Source organism: Pristis pectinata, chromosome 20, assembly GCF_009764475.1.
Source record: "Pristis pectinata isolate sPriPec2 chromosome 20, sPriPec2.1.pri, whole genome shotgun sequence".
NCBI classification, from domain to species: domain Eukaryota; kingdom Metazoa; phylum Chordata; class Chondrichthyes; order Rhinopristiformes; family Pristidae; genus Pristis; species Pristis pectinata.
This window is the reverse complement of record NC_067424.1, coordinates 24418699-24439565: the sequence shown is the minus strand read 5'-3', so window position 1 is coordinate 24439565 and position 20867 is coordinate 24418699. Positions and strand designations below refer to the sequence as shown.

Below are 20867 nucleotides of genomic sequence, written 5' to 3'. Positions count from 1 at the left end.
TATATTTGCTTATTTAAGAGGTGTAGCCATTATAAAATGTGCATATGAAATGAATAAAATGATTTTAAAATTAGTCGTACTACTTAGTTTTAAGTCCTATCTTTGCCACATATGTAAAGTCATATATGTAAGCGGCTTGAGTGACCAGATATCATGATAACATTGGAATTTTCCAGATTTAAGGTTTTGTTCCTTTCCTGATCGAGATTGCTTGCTAAATGGTCACTTATGGTGATCATGTTTCAGTGCAAGTCAGCATCTAATTTGTGGTCTAATGAAGAGTTCTCGTAATGTACAGTAAAACCCTAATAATCTGCTGTCCAATTATTCAGAATTCCAGATGGTTTGACATCTGGTTCACTGGGCAATGTTTCCTATTCTCCCTTTAAATTTATCAGGTTATTTTTCCTGTGTTCCCTTTAACCTCACTGTGGCCCTGTGTCTGCAATCTCTTGAAACTCACCTGAGCCATTTCCCACAGTCCTTTGAAGCTTACCAGAACCCTGTTTCCAATACTGCCTTAAAACTCACCAGAGCCCTGTTTCCTGTGCTCCCTTAAAACTCACTATGGCCCTGTTTCCTGTACTCCCTTGAAACTCATCAGTGTCCCATTTCCCATGCTTCCTTGAAATTCACTGGGGCCCTGTTTCCCGAACCTTTTAAACTTAGTGGGTTCACTGCAAAATTTACTATATTATATAACATCTTTTTAAAAAAGTGAATGAAAAGTTTGTTGGGGATATTGGAATAACATTCAATAGTCCAGACAACCTGTTAGTCAGGCACCACCAAAGTCCTGAACATGCCATATTAATGTAGCTTTGCTGTAATAGGGTGGATGTTTATGGAGAATCCTGTTTTTCTGTGTTATTTGGCTGTGCAATGAATTTTCAGTTATGTTTTATGAAGACCAACCTGGAGTTCTAGCCTTTGGTTAAGAATGGATTTGACTGCGAGACATCTATCCCTGTCCCCCGTCATGAGAACTGGCCAACTAATACAATCAGTCACACACATATGCCACCTCTTCTGGGCACTTTCACTCTCTGGGAGTTAAGATCAAGCACCAAATGCAGAATTACCAGAAGAGAGCTGCACTGTAATAGTAATACTCTCTGTATTTGGAATGGGTAGTCAAAGTAATTTGAGAGGATCAACATTTATGTTTGTCTTCCCTCCGATATCTGTGTTTTAATCAACTCATCTCAACAACAGATTAAAAATGTACCTGTCAGTGTTTTATCTTTAACGAACTAATACAATTGAGGTCAACCTCCAAAAATAAATTGATGGCCAAGCTTTTTTCATTCTTTGACTTCTTTGTGCACTTGAACTTTAGTTTGAGGCAGGCCTTGGAGGGTTCTGTAGCTTCATTAAGTTTACGGGCCCTTGGTTTTATGTGTACCCGGGATAATATTGCATTGGAGAAAAACTATTCAATTTTATATCAGTTTTGGTCGCTTATCAGATATAATTTACATTACTCCGTCCACGTTGCTGAGTATTCACCCCCAAGATCAATAGGATGTTGGGTCCACATGTACAAAGTAGGCTGCAACAGTTCTCCAACAGCATCTGCTGACTTGCCAGGATGTGAGCAGAAAGCACATGGAAAAGCCATCACCTGCAAGCTCTACTCCAAGTTGCATGCCATTCTGACTCGTAGATATATTGCCTTCCTTCATTGTCACTGGGCCGAAGTGCAGGAACTCTCTACCTAACATCACAGTGTACCTTTACCATATTACTGCAGAGTTCAAGAAGGCAGCTCATCAATTAACAGAAAATAACTGCTAGCTTTGTCACTGGAACTATCATCTTGTAAATTAGTAAAACAAATAAACTTACAACACATATAAAGATTATGGGAGCAAAGTTGGCAAATTCATCTCCCATTCAATTAAATTATTGCTGGTCTCAACTCTACCTGCCTGGTTTAGTTGTGTAATTCTTTATAACTTTGCCTAATAAAGTTCTGACAGCCTATTTTTCAACTGAACAGGTCTTTGGACAGACTTCCAGATTTACGCAGCATCATCTGTTTAGATGAAGTCTTTGAACAGCCTTTGCTCCAATTTCCATAAATGCAAATAATTAATATGTGCCTTGAAAAGGTGTTAACTATTTTACCACCAACCAGTTTTGCAACAAACCATCAAAGAAGAAAAGTAATTGAAATTTCATTGTTCTTGCAGACGTCTGGATGCAAATCTGATTTCAGACATACCTCAGAACAGCTTTGAAGGGTTGCAGTCCCTCCGGCACCTCTGGCTTGATGATAATGCCCTGACTCAAATTCCTGTTCAAGCTCTCAACAACCTGCCATCACTTCAGGCAATGACACTGGCTCTCAACAAAATAGCATACATCCCTGACTCGGCATTTGTCAACTTGTCCAGCCTAGTTGTGCTGTAAGTATTGAATCATTTCTTTTTAACAGCATTCTTCCCACCATCAAAGATGAATAAAATACTTGAAGAAGGTAATTAGAAGGAGCAGAGTATAAAGGAACTGAGGATGTATCATTAAATTCCACTTACTAAAAAAGGATTGGATTCCCCTTGATCCATCTGATTTTTCCAGTTTTCACTTCGATCGGAGCAGCACACAAGCCTGGTCAAGCCAAGATGAAACCAGAAAATGGTGGAAACACCCTGCAAGTCAGACAGCATCTGCGGAAAGAGAAACAGAGTTAACGTTTTTTGTTGAAGGCCCTACATCAAAACTGGGAGAAAAACAAAACCAGTTGTTTTTTTTAAGTTGCAGAGAGGATGGGGAGAGATGAAAAAGGCAATATCTTTGATAGGCTGAGGCCAGGGTTGCCATGGGGACAAGTTCTGCAGCTCATCTGGTTGATGAGTTAATGGGAGCCGTTAGAATGAAAAAAGATGAACCAAATCTATGAAATGAGGGGAGTAGGAGAGTAAGAACACAGACAAAGAAACTTAAAATTTGCGAAATACAGAGCTAAAAGACGTGCCCGGCAGGTCAGGCTGTGGAGAGAAAAACATATGAATGACCTACAGCAGAACTAGCCAGTTCTGATAGAAACAGAGAAAGTGGGTTATGTGGTATTATAACATTTGATATTGAGTCCAGAAGGCTGCTGGATGCCCAGATGGAAGATGAAGTACTGTTCCTCTAGCCTATATTGGACCACATTATAAGAGTGCAGGAGGCCACAACAGAAATGAAAGAGTGGGATGGAAAATTAAAGTGGACAGAACAAGTAGCTTTGATTCACCACTGTGGATTGAACACTGACTGCTTTGTGGTCAGTGTTCAATCCGCAAAGCAGTCATGCAATCAGTGTTTGGTTTCTCAAATGTAGAAGTAACCACAATGCAGTACACTAGATTGGAAGAAGTGCAAGAGAGTCACTGCTCCACCTAAATGGATTGTTTGAGTCCTTGAATGATGAGAAGGATAAGTTTGGCATCTCCTGCAGTTGCTTGGGAATGTGTCATAAGAAGTGGAGTGGTTGAGTGTTCTTTTGTTTTGAGTGTTCTGGGGGTAGCCTGCAAGTGTCAACATGTTTCTGGCACCAACATTGCATGCCCACAACTTCCTAACCCATACATCTTTGGAATGTGGGAGGAAACTGGAACACCCGGAGGAAACCCACGCAGACATGGGGAGAACTTACAGACAGCGGCTGGAACAGTCTCTGGTCCTGTCATTGCGTTATGCTAACTGCTACACTATGTTGGTGGAGATGGAAGACCAATCAGGGGAGTCACAAGGGGAGAGATTCCATCAAAATGCTGAAAGAGTTGGGAGTTTGGAGGAGAAAGCATCTGGTGGTAAAAATTCCATGAAGTGGCGGAATCGTTGGGGATGATCCGTTGAATGTGGAAGCTGATGCAATATGTAAGGACCAGGGGGACTCTGTTCTTGTTCTGTCAGCAGTTGAGAGCAGATATAAAGGAATTAGATGTGATCCAGTGGTAGAGGGCAAACCATGGCTCTGGAAGGACAAAAACATCTCAGAGACATCTGTGTGGAAATTCTCTGCCCTGCCACTCAACAATAAACTCTTGTTTACATTTTAAAAATATATTATTGGCTGCCAAATGCTGCATAGGAACTTAAGTGTGTGAAAGGCACTGATGAAAGGTCATTGATCTTGAAAGTTAACTCTGTTTCACTCTCCTCAGTAGTGGCCTGACTTACTGAGTAGTTTCAGCATTTTCTGTTTTTATTTTACAATAAGCCCTAGCAAAGAACTGGCACAGCCACAAGAGGTCTATAGGGTTCCTTTGGTGCTCTCTCATTTAGAAAAAGAAGAAAATTGGGAGAGGTAAAATGCCCCAAGTTCCTGAGAAAGAAAAAATTGGAATAGATGATGACTCTTTAGTGATGTTTGTTGAGGGTTAAACACTGGGCACATCACAAGAAGTGCTTTCCTTGGCTTCGAATAGTGCCGCAAGATCTTTTATATCAACTAAAGAGGTAAGATAGGACCTCAATTTACTGTTTCATCCAAAAGGCTGCACCTCCAACAGCATAGCATTCCCTGAATACTGCAGTGAAGTATCAGTCTAAATGATGTGCCCAAGTCTCTGGAAAGGGGGCTTGAACCCATGATCTTTTGAATCAGAGGTAATATGCTGCTTGTCCCACTGTGAAGCAGAAACATATTTCACAAACTATGCACTTTGTTCAAATAATGAATAAGTCATTTGGAAGCCTAGAGATGCAGGTGAAAAAATGTATCAAAGGTGTTATTTTTAATAGCTCAATTGTTCAAACAGTAGTTTATGTACAAGCTATGTAAGAAGTAGCTAGGCACAATTCCATTGTTCTAACCTGGGGTAACATTCACTGGACCTAATAAGTATTTTGACTGTGTTAGCTTGCTGAAGTGTTGCAAAAGTATTGTACTAAGAAGAATGTAGGTTTTATTTAAAGGTTTCTTAATTACTGGGGAGTTGTTGCCATGTCTTTTATTCAACCTCCAGTGTCCAGGAACATACATCAAAAGCCACTGACTGTTCATTGTGATCCAATTGCCACGAAGTACAGATGCTGCTCTGTCCTGAAGCAAGAGGGAGTGCTATTGCACTTAGGAAGATGTCAGTTCTCCTTCCTCTCCATGTAAAGCTGATCTACTTTTAATCATAGCACTACGGGGCTTAATAAAAAGAACAGGCTTAATCATGAATAATTTTACTGGCATTCCTTTCAAATTTGGCTTCTTTTAATATTGAAAGGGAACTCATTATTAATTGGGTTAATTTTGGAGAATTATCATGAAAGAATTCTCTGTCTGATGTTAATAATATTTGGAGATATTGGCAAAACACCAGATTGTAATCAAAAATTAGCAACAGGATTTCTTTGACTGCACTCACCCAGGCAATCTGACATTCAACTGGAAGTTTGTGCGATAAAATTGCAAAATAAAGTTTCAGCGAAGAAAGTAACATGTGTACTCCAGTACGTTGTCTGTTCTTTTGATTTATCAACTTCCAGCACTAAACGTGAGTGAAGCTCCAACATCTTGTTTCTCATTTGGAAAAGCAATCTGCAGCTTGTATTGTTAAGACTGAGGTTTTTCCAGAGTGTACACTGTTCATATTAATTTGGAATTATATAGTAACATGTTTGGTTATCCAGATAATTTATTTTAGCAGAAAAGTTGCCAAATTCACAGAACTTCATTTATTTATTCACTAACTGATAATAGGTATCCCTGGCAATGTTATTGCCCATCTCAAACAATCCCCTCAGGAAGGTGTTGGTTAGCTGTCTTTTTGAACCAGTCCTTGTGGTAAATGTCCCCCACAGTTCTGCTGGGTAGGAGGTTCTGGGATTTTGACTCAGCAATGACAAAGATTAGGTGTTATGCAGTGTGGGAGGGAATTTGGAAGAAGTGGGGCTCATATTTTCCTGCCATCCTTCTGGATGGAAAATGTTGGTGGTTTGGGGGTTCTTTCGGGAAAAAATTGACAAGTTACTGCAGTCTGTCTTGTAATCTGTAAGCATTGTGACTACATTGGTGGAACCAAATATTTAAGGTGGTGAGTACAAGTCAAAGAGTAAGTTTTGGCTGCTGTGCTGTTAAGATTCTTGAGTGTTATTGGCAAATACAGAAAATGTCTTCATATTTATGACCTGGGCCTTATTGATGATTGTAAAGAAGCATCACTTACTATAGAATACAGAGCACCTCTCCAACTCTTTTAGATGGTTGATCCAATTAGATGTCTGGTGAATGTAGACCCGGGATGTTGTTGATGATGGATTCAACAAGGCAATGTCACTGAAAGTCAAGAAGAGGGGGTTAACTCTTCCTTCTTGCATATAGTTATTGCCAGGCTTTTGTGTGGAATAAATATTACTTTCCAGATTAGCTCAAGCTGGCTAGTTGTCCAAGTTTCACTGCAGATAGGTATAGACTGTTACATTATAATTGCAAAAGGAACTGAACACTATGTAATTACCAGCAAACCTCCACACATAATACTTATAAAGGAGGGAAGCTCTATGGTGAAGTAACAGTGATGGTTGGGCCAAGGACATTGCCCTCATGAATTTCTACAGTGGCCCTGAACTGAGATGATTTTCTCCAACAACCACTATCATCTTATTTTGAACTTGGTTTACTTTTAGTGGGTGTAGATTATCCACCCTGATTATAGATGACAAGTTTACTTGCGCTTCTTGGGGCCAAACTTAGTCAAATGCTGGCTGGATGTCAAGAAGAGTCACTTTCCTTTCATCTCCAGAATTCAACTCTTTAATTTAAGAATGACCTTTGAGATGTTGCTGAGCACATCTCTCATCTGTTGTAATACAAACAAATTTCAAGCAAGTTGTGCATGGGAAAATCTAATTTAAAATCCAAATATTTATAGCCTGATTCCTTAATCAGCTAAACCAATATGATGTTCTTCACCAAGTGTCTGCACTGATTCTTCTAAATGAACCAAGGATTCAAAATTTGTGATTAGTAAGTAAGAAATAGGGCTCATTCTAACTCTTGAAAAAAGCTTCGCATAAAGATCTAGCAAGCTCTATAGTGTACCAATGCCTGTTAGTGCAGGCATCAGTTAATGGAAAGTGCTGGCCAAGGTTTGCAGTGAATAAATGTATAAATGTATTAATTGAAACTGTTCTTTGTGCTTGTTATCGTGGAAGCTCACTGCTATTTCTATTGATGATGCTAATCAGTGTTCACTAAAACAGTGATAATAACACTATCACTTAAAACTGACTAGCAAGCAGTATTGTATTTCTTAATATATCATTTTTACTTCTTTAGTAGAAGTGATGTGCATTGTTTTAATCTTTAAAATGTTATATTTTAGTTTATCTCCTAATTTTTTTTTCCTAAATGTGACACAAATGTCTTTCACAGGCATCTCCACAACAACAATATTCAATCGCTTGGAAAGAATTGCTTTGATGGACTCCACAGCTTAGAAACACTGTAAGTAACTTTGTAGCTGCTCCTTATAAACAAAATTAAAGTGTGTTAGCTTTGATTAAGTTATAACGAGCAGCTTAAAATTAAACTAGGAATGACAGCCTTAAAACACAGAAGGGCTGAAGGTAATTTCAAACTTATCACCTCACATCAAGAGAAGGACCTGTCTCTTTCCAACGCATAAAAATTTTAAACAGACACAATTGGCCCCAGTGCAATGAAATCATCACTTGTATTCATCTCTGTATTCTGCATTCTTAATCTCTCCAGCACATCTGAACAACTTGGGGTGTATTGTGCTTTGGTAACCAAACACTTCTGATGAAACTGTCTGAAATGTTTATTTCCTAGTGTTATTTTATTTCCGCTTCCATGGCAACTCTGAGATTTTAAATTGGATTTGAAGATGTTTTTGGAGAAGGAATGACTTACATAAATGTCATGGAGCGGAATAAACATAATATATTGATTTTTTTATTTTGTCTTGTGTGATTTTGCTGGTTAGATAACCCATTGAATTTCTAAAGTATCCAGTGGAAGTTTCTGCATTTCAAACAGTGAGGCAACCTTGTAAATTGAATACAATTGCTTATGCAAGTTAGGTCTGAGGAAGTGCAGCTATCCTTCTCGTGTATTAAAATAGAAACCGAAGAAGCAAGCTATCTTAATGCATTTTTGGTATTGGTAATGCTCCTGGACTTACACTACAATATCAATGAGTTAACAATAATGCAGAGTCCATGCAGGGTACTCAGCAATGACCAGTGTTGTCTAAAACAAATCAGTGCAGACCATTCAAACAAAGAAACATGAGTGACCCAAGATTTTCTAAGTAAGAACTTATGGAAACATTTCATGTTTTTTAAAAAAATACATGTAACTTTAACTTTTAACTAGATCTTTACACAAAGGTTATATATAAGCATACTTAATATATTACCATTGGATTTAGAGAGCTTAAAGTTTGCAAGTAATGTCAGTATTTTTAGAAGAAGTGCATCATTCCTTGATCTTATTAAAAGTTTCTGAGGAGATAACTTAATTTGAGCCTATCCAAAGGATATTATTTTGTATTTAGATTTCCTGAAGTCTCTTGATAAATATTCACCTGTGAAAGATATTTGAAGTCCATGGGAGTAATGAAAATCAGCTGCTCGATTTATCTTTATAATTACAGGCAGAAGCTGATGACAGTGGGACTGCCTAAAAGCAAAATCCAAAGCAGTCAAATAGATTCTGTTCCCTATGTTTTATATTATCTGCTAATAATATGGTTTACCAATAATATATAAATAATAATCCTGGCTGGTTTCCTTCATACAACTCTTGGTAAACTTGAGGTCATGCAAAACTCTGCTGCCTGTGTCCCTACCAATACCAAGTCCTATTCACCTCACTCTTTTGTTTGCAGATCTGCATAGAATCCCAGTTAATGTTAAAACTCTCGGCCTTATTTTCAAATTCCTCCATGATTTCATCCATTATTTCTCAATAATTTCCTCCAACTCTGCACACTCCAAGATACCTATACTTCTATAACACTGATCCTTTGATTGCTCCATCATTTGTGGCTATTCCTTCAGTTGCCCAGGTGCAACATCCTGGAACTGGATCCCTAATCATGTCTGCATTTTTATTTTTCTTGTCTTCTTTAAGTCAGTCCTTATGTCTTTGACAAAGCTTTGGTCATGTGTCATTTCATGTACAATAGGAAGCTTTTTAACTGTTTTTGTTTGATAAAACTCCTGTGAAGCATCTGGGGATGTTTAGCTTTGTTAAAAGTGCAGAAGTGGTTGTTGTCATTGCTTATTACATTTTTTGATAACAGTACTATTACATTTTTTAATGGTAGCAAGTTACATAGCAGATTTACTGATAGCATTCAAAGGTAACTAGACTGTTTGACAAGCTAAGAAATGCAGATTGAATTCTTTTGTAGAAGGTTTACTGTAGTGTACATCAGTAGATGAAACAAGTAAGTACTTAGTAGAGACTATTATCACGAGGGCTAATTGAAATCTGGGATGTGTGTCAAACATTTTTGATTAGAACATTGTGTGTATTTTGAACACCTTTACTTCAAAGAGACAATGATAAATAGAGCACAAAACACTGCTGAGTTATGAATAGATGCTTACAAATTGTTTTCTTTGGAGAAGACTATGAGAAGATGTGATCCAAATCTACACAATATTGAAAGGTGCAAGCAATGTTTATTTAGGCTGAGCTTTGAATAATGAATTTTGAAAAATAAATCTGACAAAACACAAATGTAGCTGAAATAAAAGAAAACTTTCTCACATTATCATAGACATGTGGAGTAAGCTCTCTTAGAAAAAAAAGCTTATCATATTGATTAATTACTTCATGAAACACTGGTCTTTCATTGACGGATTTTGGATAATAATAATAATATTGAATACTCGGATCATCTGATGTGACATTGCAGACATGCGGGACTATGTCAAATGCCTTACTTCAGTCCACGTAGACAACATCTACAGCCCTTCCTTCATCTATTCTTCATAGTTACCTCCTCAAAAAATTCAGTCAAATTAATAAGATAGAACTCCTCCCACATAAAGCCATGCTGACTATCCCTGATCAGCCCTTGCCCTTCCAAATATACATAAATCCTATCCCTTAGAATTTTCTCCAATAATTTCCCGACCACTGATATAAGCTCGCTGACCTACAGTTATCCAGTTTATCCTTGCTGCCCTTCTTAAATAAAGGAACAACATTAGCTATCCTCCAGTCTTGTGGCACCTTATCTGTGGCAAAAAAATCTCTGATGCAAAAATCTCTGTCAAGACCCCAGCTATCTCCTTCCTTGCTTCGTATAGCAACCTGAGATAGATCTCATCCAGCCCTGGGGATTTATCAGTATATTCCATGATATATAACGCCTCCTCCTTCTTAATTCTGACCTGCTCCAGATTATCGACATGCACCTCCCTGAACTCATTATCTTCCACATCCTTCTCCTTGGTGAATATAGATGAAAAGTATTGAGTTATGACTTCACCCACATCCCCATGCTCCACATATCAATTACCCCCTCTTTCCCAGGCTACACTTTTTCTTCTGATATAGAATGTCTTGGGATTCACCTTAATCTTACTTGCCAAGGATATTTCATGGTCCTTTTTTACCTTCCTAATTTCTTTCTTCTCTCCTACACACTCTGTATTCCTCAAGACACTTCCTCCATATGCCTCCTTTTTTTTGCTCAAACCTTCAATATCCTTTGTAATCCAAGGTTCCCTAATCTTGCCATCTTTGCCTTTCATCCTTACCAGAACATGCTGATCATGAACACTTACTAACTTTTTTTATTGAATGATTTCTACTTGTCTCCCGTCATTTTACCCACAATCATCTGGTCCCAATCTCCTTACCCTATTGAAATCAGCCTTCTCTCAATTCAAGACCTTAACCTGAGGGCTAACCTTATCCCTTCCTATTAACTGCTTAGAAACTTACATAATTATGGTAATTGTTCCCAATGTGCTCCCCACCAACACTTCTGCCACCTGCCCAGTTTCATTTCCTAAGATTAAGGTTAAACTGGCTTTTTTTTTCAGTCAGTTTAAATCTGTGTCCTATGTTTATTGATGCTTCTGCTGGTGAAAAAGTTTATTGTCTGCTTCTGTGAAAGCAGTTCATGACTTTTCTCAGGCACGGTAGTGTAGTGGTTAGCGTAACACTATTACAGCACCAGCGACCTGGGTTCAATTCCGGCCACTGCCTGTAAGGAGTTCGTACGTTCTCCTTGTGTCTGCGTGGGTTTCCTCTAGGTGCTCCGGTTTCCTCCCACATTCCAAATATGTATGGGTTAGAAAGTTGTGGGCATGCTATGTTGGCGCCAGAAGCATGGCGACACTTGCGGGCTGCCCCCAGAACACTCTACGCAAAAGGTGCATTTCTCTGTGTGTTTTGATGTACATGTAACTAATAAAGATATCTTATCTTATCTTATATTGCTCTGTCTCTAGTAGGCCTGACTACATACTGTGTCAAAAAAAATCTCTTGGATGCACTTAACAAATTATGCCCCTTGAACTTCAGCAATCCCAGTCAATATTGGGAAAGTTAAAATCCACCACTACTATAACACTATTGCTCTTAGACCTTTCTGTGATTTGCTTATATACCTTTTCCTCTAATTCCCATCTATAACACAGCAAAGTGATAGCTCCTCTTTTGTTCTTAAGTTCTATCCATATGGCCTCACTGGATGATTCCTCCAGGAAATCCTCTTTAAGTCCTGCCATTGTGTTCTCCCTCATCAGTAGAGCAACTCCCCCTCCACTTTTGTATCCCCTCTGTCATATGTGAAAGCTCTATACCCCTTTACAGTAATAAAGAAAAACGCTGATTCTTTAAACATCTTTCAAGTCCCATTCACGACATCCCAAATCATTTCAGAGGAAATGAGTTACTTCTGCAGTGAGGTTAATGTTGGCAAATGATTTTTAAATGGTTTTATTAGAAATTTCAATCTGATGATAAACAACACAATAAAGCTGTTTTTATTATATTGGATACCTCAGCATGCACAGCTCCGGGCATGGGAAAAGCAGTGAATGCCTTTGACAGTACTAACACTTATGAACAACACTCAATTTGCCTTTGATCTTGACAAGCATCATTCAAATGATTTGCCCAGTCAAGTCTTATTATTAGATCAAATGGAAACTGACAAGCACCAATATTCCTCCTCTTTTCCAACAGGCTGAGAATGGAAAGGGAGCTTTGTTTACTTTTTCACTTGCTAGGGAACAGTGTTTACATTCAAGTCTGTTGTGTATGATTATTTTTTAGAATAATTTGACTTTCTAATTGTTTATTTATTTACATTAAAGCATTTTGCTGGAGAGAAAATATTATCTATGGATCATATTGCAGGTTTATGTTCAAACATTATGAAAACTGCATGTAGTCAGTTGTTAGATAAAGTAATTATTAAGGTGCAGTGAATAATTATTAGTTGAGAAATGCCTGTCGTTCAAAGAGGGAGCCTAAAATCTGTCCAGTTCACAAATATATCTTCTTTTTGCTTTCTCTATCCAAGCAGAAGCATTAACAACAAAGAGGGAATGTTTCAGAGGCCCTCAGTTCTAGAGATCAATAGATTTATTGAATATAGGGGTATCAAGGGTTATGGGGTTAGTTAAGAAAGTGGTGCTGAGGCATAATACCAGCCTAAAATTATTGAATGGCAGCACAGTCGTAAGGGTGAATGGTTTCATCCTGCTTCATATGTTCTTATGTTCTAATGCCTCCTTACGGTTGAAGTGTAATCACTATTGTAATATAGGAAAGGTGGAAGTCAACTTCCACACAGCAAGTTCCCACAAAGTGGGAGCAACCAGATAACTGCCCAAAATTACCTGGCAGCACTATTCGTCACTCACCTATGTGCATTTACCTTTAGTGGTTCTTCTAGTGGCAATTTCCACAACTACTCTGCTTTTCCCTCCTATATATTGGGCTTCCCCTTTTCCTATCTTCAATCCTGAAGAAGGGTTTGGACCTGAAACGTTGACTGCCTGCTTTTCTCCACGTATGCTGCCTGGCCTGCTGATTCCCTTCAGCATCATAATGTTATTCATCCACAATGATACTGGCTTGGTAAGACTCTGCACAAATAGTGGAACTTCTTGAAATAAAGGCTATCATATAGTGGGGCAGAACCAGCCAAACCCACTTAAATGCTGGCGAAGCCATATTCACTGGCCTAGTCTGTTTTTTTGTGGTGGTTACTGACATTCAGAAACATTCAAAAATTGTTAAATTTATTCAAATTATTGTACAACTTTAAAATTATTGAACTAAAAAGATAAAAATAGAGCAAATTTACATATAAACAATTAAAAACAAAATTGTACATTATCTCAATTAATTCAATAAAATATGAATTACCCAAAACTTACATTTCTTCTTTGCAACGTTCCTCTCCATTGGAATGAATGGAGTCACTATTCAAGGGGCAAATTCTCCAGCATGAACTGCTGGGAAACTGCAAAAAGTTAGAGTTCCACCATTGGATAATGTGGAGTTCAGTGGTGGACTATGCTCAAAAAAATCTCAATGAACACCTGACAGGAAGTTAGGGACATCTATGTTGACCTGGAAGCCCCGAACTTCCTGAAATATATGGAGGGAAGTGCTGGCAGCCCCAAACACAACTGACAACATTTCTCAGGATCAAGATTGGACAAAGTGTTGACGGATAAATATTGGTATAAATACAACTCCTCAGATCACCTTCAGAATAGAGTCTTGGAATCTTTTTTGTCCAATTGAGGGTGTAAACAAGATCTCAGTTGAGTAACAAACAAACTGCTGGAGGAACTTAACGGGTCGAGCAGCATCTGTGGGGGGAGAGGAATTGATGTTTTGGGTCAAGACCCTGCATCAGGAAAGAATGGGAGAGGGAAGACAGCTAGTATAAAGAGGACAGGGGAAGGGGTGAGTCAGGGGCCAGTAGGTGGGGGCATAGTGGCAGCGAGGAAGGCTGTCAAAGCTTGCAGCGTGATCTTGACCAGCTAGGAAAATGGGCTGAAAAATGGCAGATAGAATTTAATGCAGACAAGTGTGAGGTGTTGCACTTTGGGAGGACAAACCAGGGTAAGACTTACACAGTGAATGGTAGGGCTCTGAGGTGTGAGGTAGAACAAAGGGACCTGGGAATACAGATCCATAATTCATTGAAAGTGGCATCACAGGTAGATAGGGTCATAAAGAGAGCTTTTAGCACATTGGTCTTCATAAATCAGGGCACTGAGTACAGGAGTTGTGATGTTATGTTGAGGTTGCACAAGGTGAGGCTGAATTTAGAGTATTGTGTGCAGTTCTGGGCACCTACCTACAGGAAAGATACCAATAAGCTTGAAAGAGTGCAGAGAAAATTTACAAGGGTGTTGCCGTGACCTGAGGACCTGAGTTATAGGGAAAGGTTGAATAGGTTAGGACTTTATTCCTTGGAGCACAGGAGAATGAAGGGAGATTTTATAAAGGCATACAAAATTATGAAGGGTATAGATAGGGTGAATGCATACTGCCTTTTTCCCCTCAGGTTCGATGAGACTAAAACTAGAGGTTGTAGGTTTAGGGTGAAAGGTGAACTATAAAGGGGAATCTGATAGGAAACTTCTTCACTCAGAGGGTGGTGCGAGTGTGGAACGAACAGCCAGCAGAAGTGGTGGATGTGGTTCAATTGTAACATTTAAGAGAAGTTTGGATAGGTACATGGATGGGAGGGGTTTGGAGGGATATTGTCTGGGTGCAGGTAGATGGGACTAGGCAGAAGATCAGGTCGGCATGGACTAGGTGGACCGAAGGGCTTGTTTCTGTGCTGTAGTGCTCTATGACTCTATGACTCTATGACTCTAGGTGATTGGTGGACTGAGGAGGGGTGAAGGATGACAGACATATGGAGACATGCAGGGGAAGGGGAAGGGTGGAGCTGGGAGACAGAGGAGATGGGTGATAGGTAGAAGCAGACAAACTCTTCCAACTCCACTGCTCTCCCTCCCCTTTCCACTCAGTCCTAATGCAGGGTTTCAATCCAAAACATCGAAAATTCCTTACCAGCACCCCACCACTCCCACCCGATGTTAATGTTGTGTCTCAGTTTATTATCTCACCTACTAAATTATTATAAGAGTACTTCATTAAAACACTGTAATGTAGAACTTCTATCTGACACCTTAAAGGTGACTCAGGTATTTTGATGATCATCAAGAGAACAAAAACTAGTTAGTTCAGCTATCTCAAATATCCCAGTGCTTTTGCCTTTGATTCCATTCCCCTCCCATTTCACTTATTCTAGTCAAAATAGACAGTATGCAATCCAAGTGTCTATATGACTCAGAACTTTAATCAATGCCTTTATACTATCAATCAATACAACTGAATGTTTTTGCTTCTGTAACATTGCTTCCTTCCCAAACTCCTGAACTCCCTTCTGCAGATCTTTCAAATTCTCCAAAATCTGTTGCCTGCAAGAATCTGTTGTGCATCAAAATCTTTCTTCCTCAATTACACATCCTTCTGTAGCTTTGGAATTCATTTCTATGGTTAGTGGTTTAGCAGGAACTATGTCAAACATTCAAGATTAGATTAAACAGACTGATGAAGGAACAGTGGTTGAAGGGATATGGGAACAGGGTGGATAAAAGCGATTAGAACTATTTGCTCAAACAGAGTGTAAACACTGACATGAACTGATCAATCAGCAACTCCTGTGTAATGCCCATCTTTGCTGACCTCTACTGGCTTCCCATCCCGTAGGGCACTGAATTCACAAGCATTGTACTTCCTTTCAAATACTTCTTTGAACTTGAACTCTTTCTTCCAATCCTGTGTCACACCCTGCATCTTGTCATCTATTTCACATTTTAGTTTTGCTAATTTGGTGACAAAACATTCAATTATCAAAGTACCATCCTGAGGAAGTCCCTCCTCAAACATTAATGAGTATGTTAATGGATATATGATGCATAAGCACATGTACAGTATAATTAGAGAGTTAAGTAAAACAGATGCACATGTTCTGTCATCTCTTTGTGTCTTGTCATGTTTTCTGTACATACTCTGTATGACTGTGATTCAAAGTAAAGAGTACTTAGACATATATCTTAAAAAAAAAGCTTTTGCATACATTTGTAGCCCCACTTTTAAAATATCATCATATGCTGCTTTTGACATGTTTTTTGACAATTCTTCCACTTATTATTTGGTATTTCTCTCATTTAGTGAAAAATCCAACCAGGATCAGATGAGTTTATTTTGAGCAGGAATCTCACATCTCTTAACTTCAGAGTGTTGGAATCAAATCAAAGATGTGACTCTCCTCTGACTCTCCAAATTTCATGTCAATGATGTAACAAAGTTAACACAAAAGTAGCAGCAAAGCTGCAGCCACATTTCTATTATAGTGACAAATCCTCATCATTTGACATTCTTTGCCTTCAGGTGTGTTTTGATTAATTGTTGTGCTTTTATCATGGGTGAGTTCTGTGAGTTATTTGCTGCAACAAGTTTGTCAATCAAGCATGATGGGGTCAATGGTTGTGAAGGTTTCTGTTGTTGGTAAGGAGGAAGTTGATTGATCAGATCTGTGGATGGGGAGTTTGTGCCAGTTGAGGGTTGCAAGCTTGGGAAGAGGAAAGGGATTATGACTATGGGAAGGGTGATTGTTGGGGTAATTGATTGAGCTACCTCGTATTTCTTGTTCTGGTTTATGACCTCTTTATACAGAAACAGGCATTATGACCCCTTTATGGGTTGCCTATGAACAGAATGGGCAACACATGCATGTTCAAAAATTACGAGAATGGCATCCAAGCATATGAAATTCTTTACTGGATGTCATTTTTTATGTCCTGGTCCGTCTGGTCTCCATTATTAGCATGCCAAATGCATAGAAAACTCAGAACAAAACTGCACACTTGCTAGTATACTTGGTGAGTGCCTGATTTTCATTAATGTTTATTCTTGATAGAAATTGAATCATTGGCAATATTTTTTAAGAAATCTGTGTGAGAAGGCAAGTTCTTTAGAGATGGTCATTGTCAAGTAGGATAAAAAGGACAAATTAGGAAGTAAGAAGTTGGGTGACAATTGTCAGTTTAATTCTAAAGCCACAAGGCATCAGAAACAAAATGGAGGATCAAAATAAGCAAGGAGCATTCCCATTAAACAACTTACAATGAGAAATATGGAATTAGTCTCCTGTTCAGTGAAAGTGTGCAGGAAGGTTCCTGGGAGGGAGAAGCACAGGAGACTCAGGAAAGCACTGACTATAGTACTACTAATAAAATGAGTGCATAAAGAAGTTCAGAGTGAAAGAAGTCTATATGGCCTATTGAACACATTCTGTCCTGGAAGCTTTAAAAGAATAGTTTGTAGCTTTCCCCACCTGTGTTAGACAAATAAAGTGACGCCATTAATGTCTCTCAATATCTAGTCTCCTTATATAGCAATTAAGTACCTTCTCACAAAAAAAGTGAACTAGAACCAACCATCTTTCCTACTAGTCTGTTCCATTGGTCCCTTCATGTATGAGGAATAAATATTCTTTCAACATTTATTTCTTGGCCAACTTAAATTCGTGTGTGCTTTTCATTATTTTGAAGACATGTATCAGACAACATTTTTTTCTGGAATATATAAATAAATGTTGTTAACTAAGTCTTCATGTTTTATCAGTTTCCATCACTTGATCACTTCCCCCTAAAATGTTTCTAATCCATCTAAATATCCGTTTTGAGATTGGATTCCAAAAATGACCTCACTGAAATGCACAGCGTCAATATAATTTGGGACTGGTTCTGTGAAACTCAACCAGAAATGCAGGGCCCCAGATGTGACAAGCACTGGATGTGACCAGCCCCACTTCCCATATGCCCACTCAGCCTTTCGTTAAATTACTAATACATAATTCAATGTGCTTTCACATTTCCAGCATCAACTTTTGTGTTGCAATGTTCCCTGCTGTGAATGCAGTCAGATAATTTCCCCTTTATTCAGAAAAAGATGTTTACAGTTAACTAATCAAGGTCTTTTATCAAAGCAAACATTTTGTCCTTGAGTGATCTAAGCCAGTTTTCCTTGGTTTAATAAATCAAGTAATTACTCATCGGTCTTGGTACACTTGTTATATCAAATGATAGACATTGGAACATCTCAGTTTCCTAATGATGTTTTTACCAGGCTCCTTATGTAATTTTTAGATCCCTTGGCCTTTTCAATCCAAAGATAAACTTACAAAGAAAAATCAATTGATTTTATGTTCCAGATTTGGCACAAAATTTAGCAACTCAATATCAACAGCAAAAAGAAGCAGATAATAAATCACTGTCTTTTTTAATGTGTTCCTTTTTTTTGTATAGATCAAAGGTATACAAATATTTAGATGCGTTTCAGTTGCATGGCAACAACTACAATTGAAAATATTGTATGGTTCAAACATGTGGAAGTTACTTTTGTGAAAATGAAGAAGGAATATTAATATTTCATACATATATATATATATATATATATATATATATATATATATACTATTTTAAATACTTATTGCTCAGCGGGATAAGTGAATTCTTTCTCAACATATCTGATATGTACCCACATAGATATAAGTAGGTAGTTTTTATTTTGTTCATGGAGAAAAACATTGGCTAAAGAAAAGAGGATAAAGTAGCTTGTCTTCTTGAGGGAAAGAAAAGGATTTTGGCACATGATAATCATCCATAACTAAATATAATTGATAGCCTCTCACAGAACACTTGATTCCTGCTTCATCAATAACTTTTCTTCCATTATAACGTCAGAAGCAGGAATATTCACTGATGATTCCACTGTATTCAATTGCATTTGCTATTGCTCAGGAAATGAAGCAGCCCTTGCTTGCAGGCAGCAATACCTAAACACTACAGATGAATGGGCTGATTTTAAGCATGGGCGATGGTCATTACCTGGCAAGTAACATTCATGCCAGACAACGACCATCATTGACAAGAGAGAGCCTACACACCTACCCTTGATATGCTTTGGTATTACCATTGTTGAGTTCCCCCACCATCAACATCATGAGGATCTCCTTTGACCACAAATTCAATTGGCAACTCTTAAGAGTTCGCTTTCTTAGATGAAATACACACGTACTTATGTCTGGTAAAATAAAGTTCCCTTAAGGTTAATTTGTGAGTTGTTTTGTCTTTCATATATTACATTTCTTTTTGTTAAATTATAGTAGAGTTCACTATAGTTTTGATGAACAGCAAACCTTACAATTTTTGGACGTGACTCTATAAATTAATATGCAACTCTTACTCTTTGTACAACTAGAGTGGATAAATCCCTCTTACAAGGAATTCATAGCAACTGCCAATAATTTTCAAATATGACTCACCTCTGTTGCAATAGGCTTGCAGTACTAATAGTAAATTTGGCAAGCACTGCAAAACATTATTAAAGGCATCCATTGTCTATTGTGTACAGGAGTCTATCTAAGATAAATATTGCAACCAACTCTAAGAGATAAAAAAAATTGTTGAGCACTTATTTTTAAATAAAAGCTTTGATGTTTCCACAATTATGACAAATAATTAAGAGAAGTGAATAAACAAAATTGAAGACAGCGAAATAAAAAAGACAATGAATACATTGAACCAATGTAGAGATTACAACATCATGCTCACTTTTATAAGTCTCTGTAAACTTACTAACAAAAAGTAAATGCTTTTACTGAAATTTTTATCAAAAGTAGCGCTTATTAAAACAGTGTGCATATAAATCTTGCCATGCATGACAGAAGGGTAACAATTGATTTTTGTCTCTCTCTTCAAAGCCTGAAAATTACCTTTTTTATCAAATGTGATAGTCCAGGGAAAATTCTGTAGCCTAAGATATACCATAATAATGGGTTTCTCAACCTTCGCTACTCTTGAGAATCAAGCAATTTTCATATGATAGTGAGATGGTTTCAGCAAAATGCATCAAAACACAGGAAGGAGAAACCCAGCATGGAAACTTGCTGGTACAATGAAAGGACTATAGGGTGCAATGTATAAATCATAAGGTGTGTAAGGTAAGACAAGATAAGATATTTATTTATTAGTCACATGTACATCGAAACACACAGTAAAATACATCTTTTTGTGTTGCTCAGAATGTGCTGGGGGGTAGCCTGCAAGTGTCGCCACTCTTCCGCCACCAACGTAACATGCCCACAAGCTCCTAACCTGTATGTCTTTTGGAATGTGGGAGGAAACCGGAGCACCCGGAGGAAACCCACGCAGACATGGAGAGAACGTACAAACTCCTTACAGGCAGCAGCGGGAATTAAAGCCAGGTCGCTGGCGCTGTAATAGCACTACGCTAACCACTATGTTACCATGCCCTTTTTGAAATCATTTTCAGAATGTAACTTTCTTTAGCTTAAAATACATTCAACTTTGTCCTGCCACCATCCCCTCCTCAAGTCGAACTTACTTTCTCCCTCTCCTAGTCCTGACAAAAGGTCATCGACCTGTAACGTTAAGTCCAGTTCTTTTTCCTCAGTTGCTGCCTGACCTGCTGAGTGCTTCTAGTGTTTCTGTTTTCAACGTATTCAGCTTTTCCCACTATAAGCTTTAGGAGAATAATTTTTAAAAAATCACCTCAGATTTTGAAACCCAATTTATTCTCTTAATAATGTATTCTCTTAATTATTGTATAATGGTTTACAAATTTGTTGTTTCAAGTGTAATGAATATTAAAACATGAAAAGACAGATATTAGCTGTTTTGAAAAATAAACATTGGATTGTCCCTAGCCTAATTTTATGAGATGAATATACCAGTAAATCAGTCACAATGATATCAAGGTACTCCCTCTATTCAATGCTTGCTGTTGAGTTCAACTTGGTGAGCTTTTACTGACT

At 38.0% G+C, this 20867-nt stretch overlaps 1 protein-coding gene across 2 annotated transcripts in view; it reads left to right on the top strand.

Annotated features, from left to right (window-relative positions):
- The window catches only part of LOC127580759 (leucine-rich repeat-containing G-protein coupled receptor 6), a 235453-nt gene that overhangs the window by 180718 nt on the left and 33868 nt on the right, over positions 1–20867 (top strand). For both annotated transcript variants that reach the window (XM_052034588.1, XM_052034589.1), the window contains 2 exons: positions 2196–2411; positions 7364–7435. In XM_052034588.1, the coding sequence (XP_051890548.1) occupies positions 2196–2411; positions 7364–7435 (288 nt within the window). The remainder of the gene's footprint in view (positions 1–2195; positions 2412–7363; positions 7436–20867) is intronic.